The 16,165-nt window shown below is 37.6% G+C and overlaps 1 protein-coding gene across 2 annotated transcripts in view; it reads left to right on the plus strand.

Moving 5' to 3' along the window:
* Window positions 1–16,165, plus strand: part of IDE (insulin degrading enzyme) — a 100,179-nt gene that overhangs the window by 31,080 nt on the left and 52,934 nt on the right. For both annotated transcript variants that reach the window (XM_018041406.1, XM_018041407.1), the window contains exons 2-4: window positions 2,765–2,949; window positions 4,775–4,982; window positions 8,049–8,218. In XM_018041406.1, coding sequence (XP_017896895.1) covers window positions 2,765–2,949; window positions 4,775–4,982; window positions 8,049–8,218 — 563 coding nt within the window. The remainder of the gene's footprint in view (window positions 1–2,764; window positions 2,950–4,774; window positions 4,983–8,048; window positions 8,219–16,165) is intronic.

The raw sequence follows: 16,165 nt of genomic DNA on the forward strand, positions 1-16,165 counted from the left end.
AACATACATATTGCAAATTTGGAAAACCCCTTCACTGGACTCATACGAACTTATGGGTGCAATGAAGGAATGGGTCCCTTCCCATCACTATAACTCCAGCCTTCCTCTGGAAGAAAGGAGAGGACTAGCAGTGAAAGGGAAGTTCTTTGTAAGAGAAGTTATCTAACATGTCTGTTACGATCGTTGAACTGTTCCCACTGTGGCATGCAACTCTTCACCAGATTACAGAAATTTCTTGGGGTCCTTCCAGCTTTTCGTTTGTTTGTTTTTGTGTGTTTACTTTTGCTGCCTTCATAAGACAACCCAGGTCTCTTCTTTTTATTAGGCCTTCAGAGGATTTTTCCCTCAGTGATGTTGCTCCCTAGGTTCTGAGCAAGTGAATATCAGACCCGTGAGGTCCAGATCTACCCTGTCTCTGAATATCATAATTTGAGCAGTGTTTTGGTTGACCCAATAATAATACTTTCTCAATTTATCACCTCACTTATTCTCGTAGATACCCCTGAAGTATGTTGGAAAGCAGTTATTGGTGTTTTAAAACTCTTCTAGGTCAGCACAGTTATCAACTTATGGCCCAGTCCGGTCACAAATCCCTATTGATGTGTTCTAGATACAAATATGGCTCCACAAAAGCAATACTTTTATCATTTGTCTGAAAGAATGATGGTTAAGACAGAGGAGAGGAATGATTATACTCTATAGATAGGCTATAAAAAGTCTCCTCTAGAGTCGGATCAAATGGCAGAGTAGGAAGGTCTTGAGCGCACCTCCTCCCAGGGACACACCAGAGCTGCAGCTGTATGTGGAACAGCTGTCTTTGAGAATGACCTGAGGACTAGCAAGACAGATTTTCAGGTTTGTTATATGCTACAACTGAACCGAACTGAACCCCATGGTAGCCACAAACAAAAACGTAGAGTGTAATAGATACACAAAAAATAAAGGAATACAAACATAATCCTAAAGAAAGTCATCAAATCACAAAGGAAAGGAATATGAGAATAAGAAAGGCACAGAGGAGAACTGCAAAAACAACCAGAAAACAGTTAACAAAATGTCAATAAGTATGTTGCTAAAAATGATTACTTTAAATGTAAATGAACTAAATGCTCTAATCAGAAGACATAGGATGGCCAAGTGGATATAAAAAAAGACCCCATTTATATGCTTCCTGCAAGAGACTTCAGATTTACACACACAGACTGGAAGTGAAGGGATGGAAAGAGATTTTATGCAAAGAGAAATGTAAGAAAGCTGGATTAGCAAAACTTACAGTAGACAAAATAGGTTTTGAAACAAAGACTGTTGCAAAAAAACAAAAAAAGACATTACAGTAAGTCCCCTACATACGAACCTTTAGTTTCCAACTTTCAAAGATGTGAACGTGCATTCGCATATACAGTCACGTGAGTTCACAGGTCTGGTTCACACTGTCACGTGCTTGTATCCTCTACAAGTGGTTTTGCTTTTGTGTAATTTACAGTGTGTGTGCTGAGTTGCTTCAGTCGTGTCCAACTCTTTGCAACCCTGTAGACTAGCCCACTGGGCTCCTCTCTATGGGATTCTCCAGGCAAGAATACTGGAGTGGGTTGCCATTCCCTTCTCCAGGGGATCTTCCGACCCAGGGATTGAACCCAAGTCTCTTAGTCTCCTGCAGTGGCAGGCAAGTACTTTACCACTAGCACCACCTGGGAAGCCCATTGTACAGTACTGTATAGAGAAAATAAGAACCACTGTTACTCTAAGTTAAAAAAGCAATTTGAACTCTTTTTTTCTGCATTGAAAGCTAGAATTATTCATTTTATATTTGGATCTTAGTGTAGCTTTTGGAATGTGAATTTATAACTGAATCTTGAGATGTGAAACCATGAAATAAGAAATACTACTGAATCAATGTAAGTAAGAAGTGCCAGTCATCACAAGACAGGTACAAAGAAATGTAAGCAAAAAACAACAAACAAATGTTGGTGAAGATGTGGAGAAAAGGGAATCCTTGGGTGGGCTATAAATTGGAGCAAGCACTATGGAGAGCAGCATGGAAGTTTCTCCAACAGTTAAAAGTAGAACTACCATGCAGTCTAGCAAATTCTGGGTGTTTATCTAAAGAGTGTGAGAACGCTGATTTGGAAAGTATTGGCAGTCCTGTGTTCGTTGTGGCATTATTTGTAGTAACTAAGATATGGAAGTAACCTAAGTGTTTGGCGGATGAATGGCACATGGCAAGGTTTCATTCTTTTTCGTGGCTGAGTGATATTCCTGTGTGCGTATGTGTGTGTGAGGTGTGTACAGCATGGATGGACCTACAGGGGTGTTATGCTAAGTGAAATAAGCCAGAGAAAGACAGATACCATATGGTTTCATTTATATGTGGAATCTAAAATCAAGTGAACAAACAAAACAGACTCATGGATGCAGAGGGAAAATCCTTGGTTTCTAGCGGGAAGAATGGAGAGGGAGTTGGGCAAAATTGGTGAAGGTGATTAAGAGGTATAAATTTCCACTCATAAATAAGTCAATGGGAATGTATGGAATATAGTCAGTAGTATTTGAAGAACTTGGTCTTGTGGCAGATGGTAACTAGACTTATTGTGTGATCAGTTTGTAATGGATCATTGTTGTGCTCCTGAAACTAGTATTGTATGTCAGTTGCACTTCGTTGTACACATTTTTTGCTCTGATAATATATGGGTTTGCTTGTTACTCCTTGATCGTTAAAACAAAAAGAAACCACAGTCCAACAATTAATCAGTTTTTTTCTTTTCAGTTTCCAAAAAAAGACTTACAGCAAAATGAATAATCCAGCAATCAAGAGAATAGGAAATCATATCATCAAATCTCCTGAAGACAAGCGAGAATACCGCGGACTTGAGCTGGCCAATGGGATCAAAGTACTTCTTGTCAGTGATCCAACAACAGATAAATCATCAGCAGCACTTGATGTACACATAGGTACAATCTAAAATTGTGAATTAAGCTTTGTTCAGCTTCATTGACCTAATGTTTAGTTATTTGGACTCTCCATATTTATGTGATGGAGACCTGGCAGTTACCAGTTTGATGTATGTTACTGGGTACAGTAGCCCTGTACAGCTGTTGGTATCTACAGTTGTCTATGTTGAATCACCCTACCTTTACCAGGCTTCCTTGGTGGCTTACATGGTAAAGAATCCACCTACAACGCAGAAGACCTGGGTTTGATCGCTAGGTTGGGAAGATCCCCTTGGAGGAGGCTTGGCAACCCAGTTCAGTATTCTTGCCTGGAGAATCCCCATGGACAGAAGAGCCTGATGGGCTACAGTCCATGCGGTCACAAAGAGTCGGACTCGACTGAGCGACTAAGCACACACACACACCTTTACTGGGAGTGTCGTATTAGGTTTCCAGCAGAAGTGACTTAGCAGCAAGGAGATTCATTCCCATCCTTTACAGTAACAGTTCTACTGCCTTTACTTTCATGTACACTTGATACCCTAGGAATAGCATATTTCCTAAATTCTTGTGTGCACTTTTCTCCCACGTTTAATGCTGCTTTAATCAAGTTACTTCTTATCTATGGGTACATTTATTTTTTTCCCTCTCTGAAAAACTTTTTTTTAATTCAATGGCATTTTAGAATTGGGGAAATAAAATAATAACCATCCTAAGTTGGACAAATGATTGCGACGCACAATTCAGTGTGCCTTGCAAATTGTTATCTGATTTGAAGTTGCTCAACTCTCTTAAGTGAAGTATATATTAAAAAAGTGACTGAAACAAAACATTTTGCTCAACATTTCCCAGCTAGTAGGCCTGCTAACTTGTGCTCTTAGCACCACCCTATATTGTCTCCTTCAATAAAATATAAAAGCTAGAATTTTCTAGCTCTTATAAAACAGTGAATTCAGCTCTTTCTCTCAGTGTGATTTGTGAGGACACTACTGTCCAGAAAGGTTAAGTATCTGCTGAAAGTCACCAGGTAACTGATGTCAATCTGATGATGACAGATTTTAATTTCTTGGGCTCCAGAATCACTGTGGATGATGACTGCAGCCATGAAATATAAAGACACTTGCTTCTTGATAGGAAAGCAGTGACAAACCTAGATAGCATATTAAAAAGCAGAGATATCACTTTGCTGACAAAGGTCCATATAGTCCAGATAGTCAAAGCTTTGGTTTTTCCAGTAGTCGTGTATGGATATTAGAGTTGGACCATAAAGAAGCCTGAGTGCTGAAGAATTGATGCTTTTGAATTGTGGTGCTGGAGAAGACTCTTGAGAGTCCTTTGGACAGCAGGGAGATCAATCCTAAAGGAAATCAACCCTGAATATTCGTTGGAAGGACTGTTGCTGAAGCTCCAGGACTTTGGTTACGTGATGCAAAGAGCTAACTCTTTAGAAAAGACCCTGATGCTGGAAAAAATTGAAGGCAAAAGGAGGAGAGGGCAGCAGAGGAGAAGATGGTTAGATAGCATCACCGACGCAATGGACGTGAATTTGAGCAAACTCCAGGAGATAGTGAAGGGGATAGGGGAGCCTGGCATGTTGCAGTCCATAGGGTCGCAAAGAGTCAGACACAACTGAGCAGCTGAACAACAACAACAAACTGATGTCAAGTGCTAGGGCTAGAATGTAAGTTGTACCATTTAGAGTAGCCGGTACTTAACTTCCTGTGATTATGGTTGGAGTTACCATTGCTAACAGAAGTTGCAAATCACCTGTGATTCATTTGCCCTTGATATCTTTCAACATATAAACAAATGATTTATTATATATATATTTTCCCTTCTCTTTCAGGTTCGTTGTCAGATCCTCCAAATATTGCTGGCTTAAGTCATTTTTGTGAACATATGTTATTTTTGGGAACAAAGAAATACCCTAAAGAAAATGAATACAGCCAGTTTCTCAGTGAGCATGCAGGAAGTTCAAATGCCTTCACTAGTGGAGAGCATACCAATTACTATTTTGATGTTTCTCATGAACACCTAGAAGGTGCGCTAGACAGGTAATGCTGAAAATACCCTGTGAATTGTCTATCTCACTTTGTTAAATTGTCATGGTAATAACAATGCTTACTATTTTTACAAAAACGTCTTCACAGCTTTATAGCGTAACAATATATTTTAACCAGTAGTTTGTTGTTGTTGTTTTTTAACCAGTACTTTTTGACCCCTGGGTTTTATGAACAGAAAATAATGAGTGATGTTATATGTTTATTTTATAGTAGAGGAGAAATAATGGCATGACTTTAAACCAGCTTTCAGGACTACAGAATGTGTTTTTGGCTTATAAAATTTTCACCAGCCTTTCCCATTCTAACTGGTATTGCATATGAAGCATATGATGAGGAATAAACTACTCGTGTCATGGATCTCTTTTCAAACATAGTTCTGTTCCAGAATACAAGAACTTAAATATTCTGTTCTCCTTTAGTTCCTCACTCCTCAAGGATATTTAGTAGATACAGAATGTTTTGACCTGCTGTTTCAACCCTGGGGATATTTCGTGAAAGTATTTTCTGGAGCAGCCTCCATTAGGCTAATTAAATTTCTTGGTCAATTTTCTAAGCGGCTAACAGTATCTAATTTTTCATTATATCAGTGATTTGATTCATTGTTTGTTCAAAGTGTAATTTTTCCCTTGGTGAATTTTTATAGTTCTCTGTATTACCAAGAAGGTGTAATTCTGCAGCATTTTTGATGGACCTATAATGAAGTTTGATTTCACAGTTTTTAATTCTCAGCTTTAATTGCTTATTTAAATTAATAGTCATTTTTCCCCCCCAAACCTAATAGTTTGAATTTGTTCTGTAGCACAAAGAACATTAACAGTAGAACAAAGGCATGGGTTCAGGATATAGGACTGGGCCAGAGTAGTCTGTTTCTTACTTACTCTAGTGTATGTTTCAGTCTTTAGGCAGCAGCTTTGAGATGTAATCATCTTTTGTATGTATTCCCAGAAGACTTCCATTAATGAGTTCCTTGGGATCATACACCGAATTTAATTTCCTGCTTTACAAATGCCTCAGCAGATGTTCATATAATAGATCTCTGTATGATGGAGGATGTCTGTTACTTGGATCAGAGTGAAAAAAAAAAGCTACTTGTGTAGGGCATCTTTTAAAAGTACTGATTATACTGTGTCAGAATCATGACGCTTTATGTAGCTTTGTCCAGCTATGGTATGTAGCTATTAGATACTTTTCCCAGCCTGAGTGTATTGAGGTTGGTAAAAGTGATTATATGTCCGGAATTATCTATTTCCATATATCATTAATTATAGGCTCCAGATAGAGTTTCCTTTGGGTTGGTATGTGTAAAGTACTTAGCACAGGACTGTATTCACTATGTGCTTAAAATAATACCAAGTAATGGTAACAGCTTCTTTGATGGCTGCAGTGTGAGGTGCAATTGCTGAGATGTTTATAAACCCAGGAGTCTCTAGGCCCACTGAATAGTAGTCCCATTCAGTCAGTCTCTGCTCTCGGCTTTATCTGAATTCTGGATGTTGTTTTTATAAGATGGGGTCTAAATTTAAGAATTACTGTATGAAATCATGATTTAAATTGCAACCTGGTGTAGGAGAGTTAATTTATTAACTAAAGGAATCTCAGTTCAGCTTTGGTACTACTATTAAGGAACAACCTCAAGAAAAATATAATAGGTTACTTACGTTAAAGTTACATGCCATTTTATTTGTCAAACCAGTGCTTTTAAATTTTAAAAATTCTCTTCATATTTCATAAAAGTCCATAATTATATCTTAGTCAAACTACTGTCATATGTTTTTCATACTATTATTTTTTTCACTAATTATAAAGTTCTTAAGGAAAGATTATCAAATAGAGCCTTTTAAATAGGTCACTTAGTTTGTCCTAAAATGCCTGAGTCTTAGTGAAATTGCACTTAAAACTTAATTTAATATTTATTGCCTGAGAACTATCAGCTGCGTTTTCCTTTCTTGGAGAACTAGCCATGTACAACAGAGATTTTTATAGACATCTCAAATTGCAAATCTTAGATTAGATTGCTGTTATCTTATAAATCTGCCCCACTGTTTTGCAAGTCTGCCCTGACTTTTTATTGTTGTATTTTGATTTATATTAGAAAATATATATTTGGTCTTTGTCCCTTATCCTAGATCATAGCTTCTGAAACTCTTGGAATTTCCTTAGTGTTGAGAGCCATAAAGTTGCATTTTGTTGTTTTAATGAAGTGACTTTGGCAAAGTCCTTTGATAATTTGAGGCTAGAGGTTGGGTGCCAGGGGAACCAGTCCTGTATTTAGAAGGTTGGAACTTTCAGTCCACAAGGTGGAGGTTGATTTCAGACACCAGTGCCCAGTGATTTACTCAATTCTGTTGAAGTTTGGAGAGCCTACAGATTGGTGGACACGTGGAGATGTGGGGAGGGTGGCCTACCTAGAGGGCATGAAAGCGCCATACCCTTCCCACAAACTTTGCCTTACGCATCTCTTTCATCTAGCTGTTCCTGAATGATATCCTTTTATAACAAATCCAGTAATCTAGTAAGTAAAATGTTTCTCTGAGTCCTGTAGCTGATCTAGAATATTAATTGTACCCAAGGAGGTGGTTGTGGGAGCCTCTGATCTATGATCTATAGTGCTTGGTCAGAAGCCCAAGTGACAACCTGGACCTGTGGTTGGTGTTTGAAGTTAGGGACAGAGGGGAAGGGGTAAGAGGGAGGGATGAGCCTTGTAGGACCTGTGAGATCTCATGGTATCAATTGAGTTGAATTTTAGGATACCCAGCTGGTGAATTGCTTGGTGATATGGTAACAACAGGTGGGAATTGTCAAAATCAGAGGTTAATCTTTTTATATTTTCACTAATTAGATGACATATCTAGGGTAGGGTTCTCTGAATTTACATATGTATAATATTTTTTTTATATTACTTAGAACTTATGTTCCTTTTTTCTTTGTAGCAATTTTAGTTTCTCTGATTCTGTAGAATTCCTATTTCCTAAGTTTCAAACATTTTTAAAAACATTTTTCTGAGGCCACTCTTAAAATAACAACTTTCAAATTGTTAATTATGTTTCACACCCTTAGATTTGCACAGTTTTTCCTGTGCCCCTTGTTTGATGAGAGCTGCAAAGACAGAGAGGTGAATGCAGTTGATTCAGAACATGAGAAGAATGTGATGAACGATGCCTGGAGACTCTTTCAGCTGGAAAAAGCTACAGGGAACCCCAAACATCCCTTCAGTAAATTTGGAACAGGTTTGTCAGCAGCAGCTTTAATGCATTAGTTCTCCTTAACCTCACTTAAACCATGGCCTTTTTGCCCAGTATTGTATTTTACAGTTTAGGATAGAAGACTGCAGAACTCCTTAGAGTTTGGATCTGATAAGTGGTTGTTATATCATTGTTCCTCCCTGGTCTTTCTTTCTTTCTTTCTTTTTAAAAAAATAATTGTTTATTTGCTAGCGTCGGGTCTTAGTTGCATCATGCATGAGGATCTTTTGTTGCAGCAAACAGACTCTCTAGTTGTGGTGAGTCAACTCTGAAACACAGAGACTTTGTTGCTCTGTGGCACATGAGGTCTTGGTTCCCTGACCAGGGGTCGAACCTGTGTCCCCTGCATTGCAAGGCATATTGTTAGCCCCTGGGCCCCTAGGGAAGTCCTGCCCTGGTATTTCTTAAACCATACCCCTACATATATGTTGTTTGGCAGGTCTTTGGGAAAACACCTTTATTTGACCTCAAAAAAGGGTTAAAGCTTAGGTATTTGAGCGTTGTGCAGAAGATGATAGGCTAAGGAGAAGGAAGAGTAACAAAATATGAAACAAGTTTATTGGATAACAAGGTAAAAAATTAAATTTAGATTTTAGAAATAGTAATCATTCTTTTAACAGATGAGTAACATTTTGGCTAGTAGTTCAAAGAAAAGGATGTCAATACGAGTTGGGCTCTTGGCATTGGATTTTTTTTTTTAATTGAGGTGTAGTCAATGTACAATATTATGTAATTTTCAGGTGTACAACAGAGGGATTCTGGCATTGGACTTTGAATATAATATATGAAATGATATTCTCGAAATTGTAATAACAGTGGCCTAACCAGTTATTTAGCCCTCTAGAGGGTACCTCTGGCCATCCCATACAAATAGGGGTCTAGCTATTTCAAGAGCAGAGCAGTTAAGAGTTGTGAGTAGATATTAACCAGCGTGTCAAGGAGAGGAGATACTAGAGCTCATTATTCTGAATAAATAGAATGTCCACTTCAAGGCTTATTGAATCCCCTACTCCCATTGCCTCCGCCTCTACTATCTACAGATAGATAAATGCATGGCGTCTGCTCCAGGCCTGACTGTAGAAGACACACAAGGTCCCTGCTGTCAAAGTGCTGCAGCATCCTAGTAGATTTGAGATGGGATGACAGGGAGTCGCATAAAATAAATTTGGAGATACCTGATTTTTTATAATTGTACCCTTTTTTCGTTATTCAGTTTTTCATTAAAAAGTACAGCTAAAATATTTAAATAATACAAAAGTATGTTTTAAAAAAGCAAAAACAAAAAGTTGCCCTTTATCAACTGTTTACCAGATGTAATCATTATGAAAGGTTGCTATGATTTTTAAAACATTGCTTTGGGGATTATAAAATAGCATAAAAAAATAGATTATTTAGTGTACTTAAATTTATGCCTATAAGTTTATTTTGGGGACTTTTGAAAAAGACAGCTTTCTTTCAGTTTGAATACCATTCTAATATATCCAGCGGCAACCAGGGAATTAGCATAGCAAAATAGGAGTCTATAAAAATTCCAATTAGAAGCAGCGATACTGTATTCTTTAGACTTGTAACACTTGGCACCTTGTATCATTGCTAAGGTAAATATTGTGGTCCTTAAAATGTCTATGTAATGATTAATTTTCTGAAAAGTGGCTTTTATAGAGGACATGAGCATACATGGTATATCGAGGGAATATGAATTTAAAAACCAAATTTCAAAATCACTACATCCAATGATTGTTGTCCTTTAAATAGTCCCTTTGGCAGGTTAGGTGCTTCCACCAACAATGCTGCTATTGTCAGAACGTGTTAGAACTCTTTTTTGGGAGTTGCCTCCTTTAAAATGGTCTCACTGGTGATATATCACAGTCAGCATAATCAGGAAGCAGCCACAGATCTTCCAGAAATAAATCCAGTGAATAAGGTGAGCAGTATTGCCTCTGGTCACAAACACAAAACAGTCTTAAGATACCTTAAGGTATCAGGAGTGATAAGTGAAGAAAAACATTGAATGGTCAATTATGTAGAGGTGGAATTTGGGAGCATATTTGTTTTCATGACCTGTGACAAGGCTAGGCAGTTAGTCAACAAAGTATGAAGTAATATAAACAGCTGAGAGGTGAGTTAGCCAGACTTGGTACAAAAGTACAGAAAATGTGATGTAAGTAATGCAAACACTAAGTTACCTGTTGATTTTAGAAATATAAATTAATGTTGAGCTTTTTTGGAGTAGAGGTTCTGTCCATTGTTAAGGTCACAGACAAGTTTGAAAATGTGATAAAAGCTTTAATAAATACCCTTACTTAAAGTTATTCTTGCAGAACAAACCTTGTCAGAAATCATGCTTAATTTACTTTTATTATTTTTTAGTAACTTCAGATGATTCTTTGAATGTGGCCCATTTTGTCCACCTAGGGAATGTGGTTTATTATTTTAATATTAATAATACTTTAAAGCTAGGTGTTTTTAAATGAGCAAAGATCAAGCATTGTGTGCTTTTAAGAAAACCTTACAATAAAATGCTTGTCCGTAACAGTACTTTTTCATGTACTGAAAAAGTGGTCAGTAGCTTTCAAACTTTTCTTTGTACAACCCATAGTACATTTTACTCATGGCACATGTAAGCCACTGGAACAAAAGTTTTACCAAACATTACCTATCTTATATTTTCAGATGTAGTCTGGTACCCTCTGTTATATATATATATATATTTTTTTTTTTAATTTAGATCTTTCAATACATTAAATTTATTTCCTCACAATCGAGTGGGTTCCACAGTTTAATTCAAAGTGATAGGCAGTCATTTCAGTAGACTCAAGAAAAGCATTTGTTAAAACACCTTCATGAACAAAGCAACAAAAAAGCACTCATTCATGAACAAAACAACAAAAAACTCTTTGAGTTGATAAAAGCCTATGTCAAACATCATGATTAATTCTGAAGTTTCAAAGAGATTTCTGTTGAAAGACAAAAACAAAGAAGAATACCTTCTAATCACTTTTTTTGTTCAGCTCTGCTTTAGGTACTAGTCATTACAGGAAGTCAAGGGAAAAAACAAGTGATAAGTAAGAGGTTGAAAGGAAGAAAGAGAAAACTTCTTGTTTCCATATGATATGATTACATAAAAAAATTCAAGATCTTCAGATCAATCATCAAAAATAAGATAATTCACCACTGTTGTCAAGAGAAGAGAAGCGCTAAAATTGCATTCTTGTATTGTGGGTGCGTGCTCAGTTGCTTCAGTCGTGTCCGACTCTTTTGTGACCCCATGGACTGTAGCCTGCCAGGCTCCTCTGTCCATGGGATTCTCCAGGCAGGAATACTGGAGTGGGTTACCATGGCCTCCTCCAGATTGAACCTGGGTCTCTTGAGTCTCCTGTATTATTAGCAGGCGAATTCTTTACCACTAGCGCCACCTGGGAAACCCCTTTTCTTGTATCGATAGTAATCAATCAGAAAAATACTACTACAGGAGTCCTGTAGTAGTATTTTATATTTCCTGTAGAAATATAAAAATCGCTATAAGGTATTTAGAAATAACACTAACAGAGGAGCAAGAAATATATAATGGATATGAAAGAGTGCCTGAGTAAATGGGAAGATAAACCATGTTCATGGATGGGTAAACTCAATATTACAAGATACATTTCACCCTGAATTTATCTAAAATCAGTGTAGTGCCATTTGAAAGCCTGAGGGTTTTTTTTTTCTTTTTAATAATCTTATAATCTGATTATAAATTAAAAGAAAGAGTAAAGGGCCAAGAATAACTAAGATAATTTTGAAGAACAACAAAGAAGACACTACTTCTACCAGGTACCAAGACTTCAGTTGTTAGAGTAGTGAAATTGATGCAAAAATACATGAAGATAACAGGAGAACAGATTATGAACCCTGGAAGCATATCCACAAATGTTTGGAAACTTAGACATAAGACAGAGGCGCGTGACAGATGAGTAAGGGAAGGGTGGCCCTTTCAATGACTGGTGCAAGGGCAGCTACTTATTCATGGAGAGATGAATAAAATTAGATCTCATCTCACACCATGCACAAAAATAATTTCTGGATTGATTGGACCTAATTATAGAAAAAAACTTTCTATAACCTTTAGAAGAAAATATTTTTTAAAAAATATTAGGCTAGGAAAAGTGTACTCGAGCGTACATATCACAAACCATATTTTTAATGGTAAAGCATATATTTAAATATAAATTTGATTACATTAAAACTTAAAATTTCTGTTCAGTACAGACACAAAAAAGATAAGCACATACACAGTGAAAAGTTTTGCAAAGCAATATAGCAGATAAGAACGTCTGTAAGTAATAAGCAAAAGATAAAAACTTCTATAAGTGAGTAAGTGAAAGATAAAAGCAGTTCACTAGAGAAAGAGAAATAGGCAAAGGCTATTTAGAGTCAGTTCCTTTTTTTGAAAGTCATTTTTGTAGTTATGTGCTAAATCTGTCCCCACACATGTCTTCATTAACTCACTATGTGATCTCTCTAGCCTCAGACTTTGGCCAGGAATCCCACCTCCCAATAGCAGACCCCTCAGTGATGTAAAGCTTGTACTGTGATGGAGGGCCATGCTGAGGTTGAATCATTGTTCTACCACTGACCAGCCAAGAGTGGACCAGTTTCTTAACTTCTGTAAGCCTCAGTTTCCTCCCATGTCTGGTTGGTGTAAAGTGGTTAGTCAAAAGTCTGGTCCTAATGGTACTCAGTAAATGAGAGATTCTATAACTATATTATGATAGAGGATCAATGGCATAGTGGTAAAGAATCCTCCTGCCAATGTAGGAGACACAGGTTCAGTCGCTGGGTCAGGAAGATCCCCTTGGAGGAGGAAATGGCAACCCACTCCAGTCATCTTGCCAAAAAGAATCCCATGGACAGAGGAGCTTGGTGGGCTACAAGTCGATGGGGTCGTAAAGAGTCAAACATGACTGAGCGACAGAGCACACATACACAGCTGTGAAAAATAGCAAAATTTTGAAAAAGTCTTTGCCATGAAGTTGTGAGGGGCAGCCACAACTTGATGCAGTGGGTTTGATGCGGTGATTGTAGGACAGTGTTATTAGAGATGTTCTCCTGTTCCCTCTTTAAGCTGAACCACTGGTTGGTGATGACATTCCCTTTGTTCCTTCATTTGTCACTCACATATACCTTTAGTTATAGTTCCACAGCTGCTGATAAATTTTATGCCTTTTCTCTGCCCTGTTGCCTTAAAAAAAATCTTTTTTTTCCTCTGCCTCTCCATGGAATAAAAGCAGAAGCAGTTGAATTTTTTAAAGTTGTTTGGAACAGGAAAGGAAATTTTTAGTTCTGATTATTCTTAGTGATCTGTTTCTCTAAACCTAACCCAACAGACCCTGTGGGAGCAAGTGGGTTTAGTCAGAGAAGGAAATAGAAAAAAAGTCAGGATGTGGGTGAGGGAAACAAAACAGGCACTCCTTAGTGGGATGAAAGACAAAGTGGGAGGGCACCTGGAAATACAGGGTGGGGCTGTATTTAGATACAGGTGATGTTTCTCTTTCTTAATTGTTAGGTGACAATTATGCTTTGTAGGACATACCACAAAGGATTATATGAATCTGAGTACGGTATTATACATATGCTCAGATTCTCTCTTTCTCTGTTGACAAGTAATTTTTTAAAGGTCTTCTATATGTAAAGTGCATTAGAAAATGCAAAGTGTAAATCAACATCTTTGCACTAAAGAAACTTTAAGTTTAGTTGGAGAGGCAAGTCAAACTCAGAATTTCACTGGAGTATCATCTCAGACTTGATTTTCTCTTTTTTCCTCCTTGCCAATTTTTACTGAGTGCTGCACTGAACACTTTGCCTGGATTATTTAACTTAATTCTCACAATCTCCCCAGTAGGTACATGGGGGGATTAATACCCAGTAGGTATTATTTCTGTCTTATAGATGAGTGAACTAAGACTTCAGAGAAGTGATTAAATTGCTTAGGGTCACTCAGCTTTTGATTGCTAGAGCCTGGGCTGGTGCCCTTAACCACTGTACTATTCCTCCTGCTTTATGATTGCCTAGAAATTTAAATTCTCCAGGATCTCAGAGGAGGTGCAAGTTGAATTTTCCTGAAGGGTGGGTAGGATTGTCTTAGGCAAAGGAAGAGTCACTCTTAGAAGAAAAGGAAAAAGAATTATTATTTATTGTCTGAGCATTAAGTGCCACCCACTGGGCAGGCATTTTACCTAATATGATTTCACTTAACCTTCACCACAGTACTGAAATTTTCATCATCCTGTTTGACAGATGCCAAGATTAATACTGACAGAATAAGTAGACCAACGTTTCATGGCCTTGTGGGGGACACAGGGAGGAGGGAAAAGAGGGAGGCTGGCAGTAGAAGCGTCTGTAGGTTATGGGATTCAGTATCAGGTCAGCCCAAACTTCCAAGTCTGTGTTTCTTGTGATAATATTAGTGAAAGTGAAAGTCGCTCAGTCATGTCCGATTCTTTGCGACCCCATGGACTGTACAGTCCATGAAATTCTCCAGGCCAGAATACTGGAGTGGGTAGCCTTTCCCTTCTCCAGGGGATCTTTGCAACGCAGGGATCAAACCCAGGTCTCCCACATTGCAGGTGGATTCTTTACCAGCTGAGCCACAAGGGAAGCCCAAGAATACTGGAGTGGGTAGCCTATCCCTTCTCCAGCGGATCTTCCCAACCCAGGAATCGAGATAATGTTAGGTTAACCCCCAAAATCATGATGAGAGGCAAAGAGCAAGGAGTGAGCCCAGTGTCATTTGGAGAACCTGAGTTAGAGAAGTTTGGCCATAATAAAGGATGCTTTTGTAGGAAGGAGTAGGGAAATGGATTAGAACCAAAAATATTATGAAACATCAACCAGAAGGGAGTGTGAACACCTCATGGTATACTGGGATGATGATAATGACACACAATTTAGACCCCAGTAAAAGTTACTTGCTTTTTTCTGTTTCGTCTCTCCATTCCTTTCTAAGTGAACAGTTTGGAATATATAAAAGTAGACAAAATATTGTTAAGAACCCTGCGTATGCATCACTTTGCCCCTGGCCAGTCCTGTCTGACCCACATTCCCCGTCACCGTCTTACATCATTTTGAACAGATCCCAGACATCATGTCATTTTACTCGCATATATTTCAATATATGTCTGTAAAGATAATGACTCTCTTTAAAAAACATGGTAAAAATAGCATTATCATTAATATCACCAACTATGCAGGTAATGTTCAAATTTCTAGTTGTCTGATGACAGTTTTAATTTTTAAAATTGATTTGAATTAGGTTCCACTTAAGTTTCAAATAGTCTATTGGTTTCAAATAGTCATCTCTCTCCTCCACTCCATCCCTTTGATTACCTGGAATTTATTTATTGAAAATCAGGATGTTTGTTATGTAGGACTTTTCATAGCCTAGCTTTTGATGATTGCATTTCCAGCAACGTAGTTTAATATATTCCTCTTTCTTCTGTATTCCCACAAGTTGGCAGTTGGATATAGAGGCCTGATTAGATTCATGTTTATCCGTTTTTGAAGAAGGCTTCATAGATGGTGATGTGTTCTTTCGTCGGGGGGCATATAATGTCTAGTTTGCTCTCTGTTTATGTTGATACAACCGTCCTCAAATGCATCACCCCTGTAATTTTAATTCTGTTACTTTTTCTCATATTGATTTGCTTGAGTATACTATAAAAAGAAAATCTCCTTTTCTGCTATTTGGCTCCCCAGTGATACAGTTATAGAAAAAGCAAGATAAATGTTTGAGTCATTCCCTTTATTTACCAGTTTTCAAAATATTGATTTGGTTCCCTGGCATCTTTGAATGATGACTAATTTTTTTTTTTAGTATCATGATAATTCATAGATATAAAAATATTTGATATGGTTTAGACCGCTTAGTCATTTATTATTCTCCAGGTTTTT

This window comes from Capra hircus, chromosome 26 (genome assembly GCF_001704415.2).
Source record: "Capra hircus breed San Clemente chromosome 26, ASM170441v1, whole genome shotgun sequence".
Lineage (NCBI taxonomy): Eukaryota > Metazoa > Chordata > Mammalia > Artiodactyla > Bovidae > Capra > Capra hircus.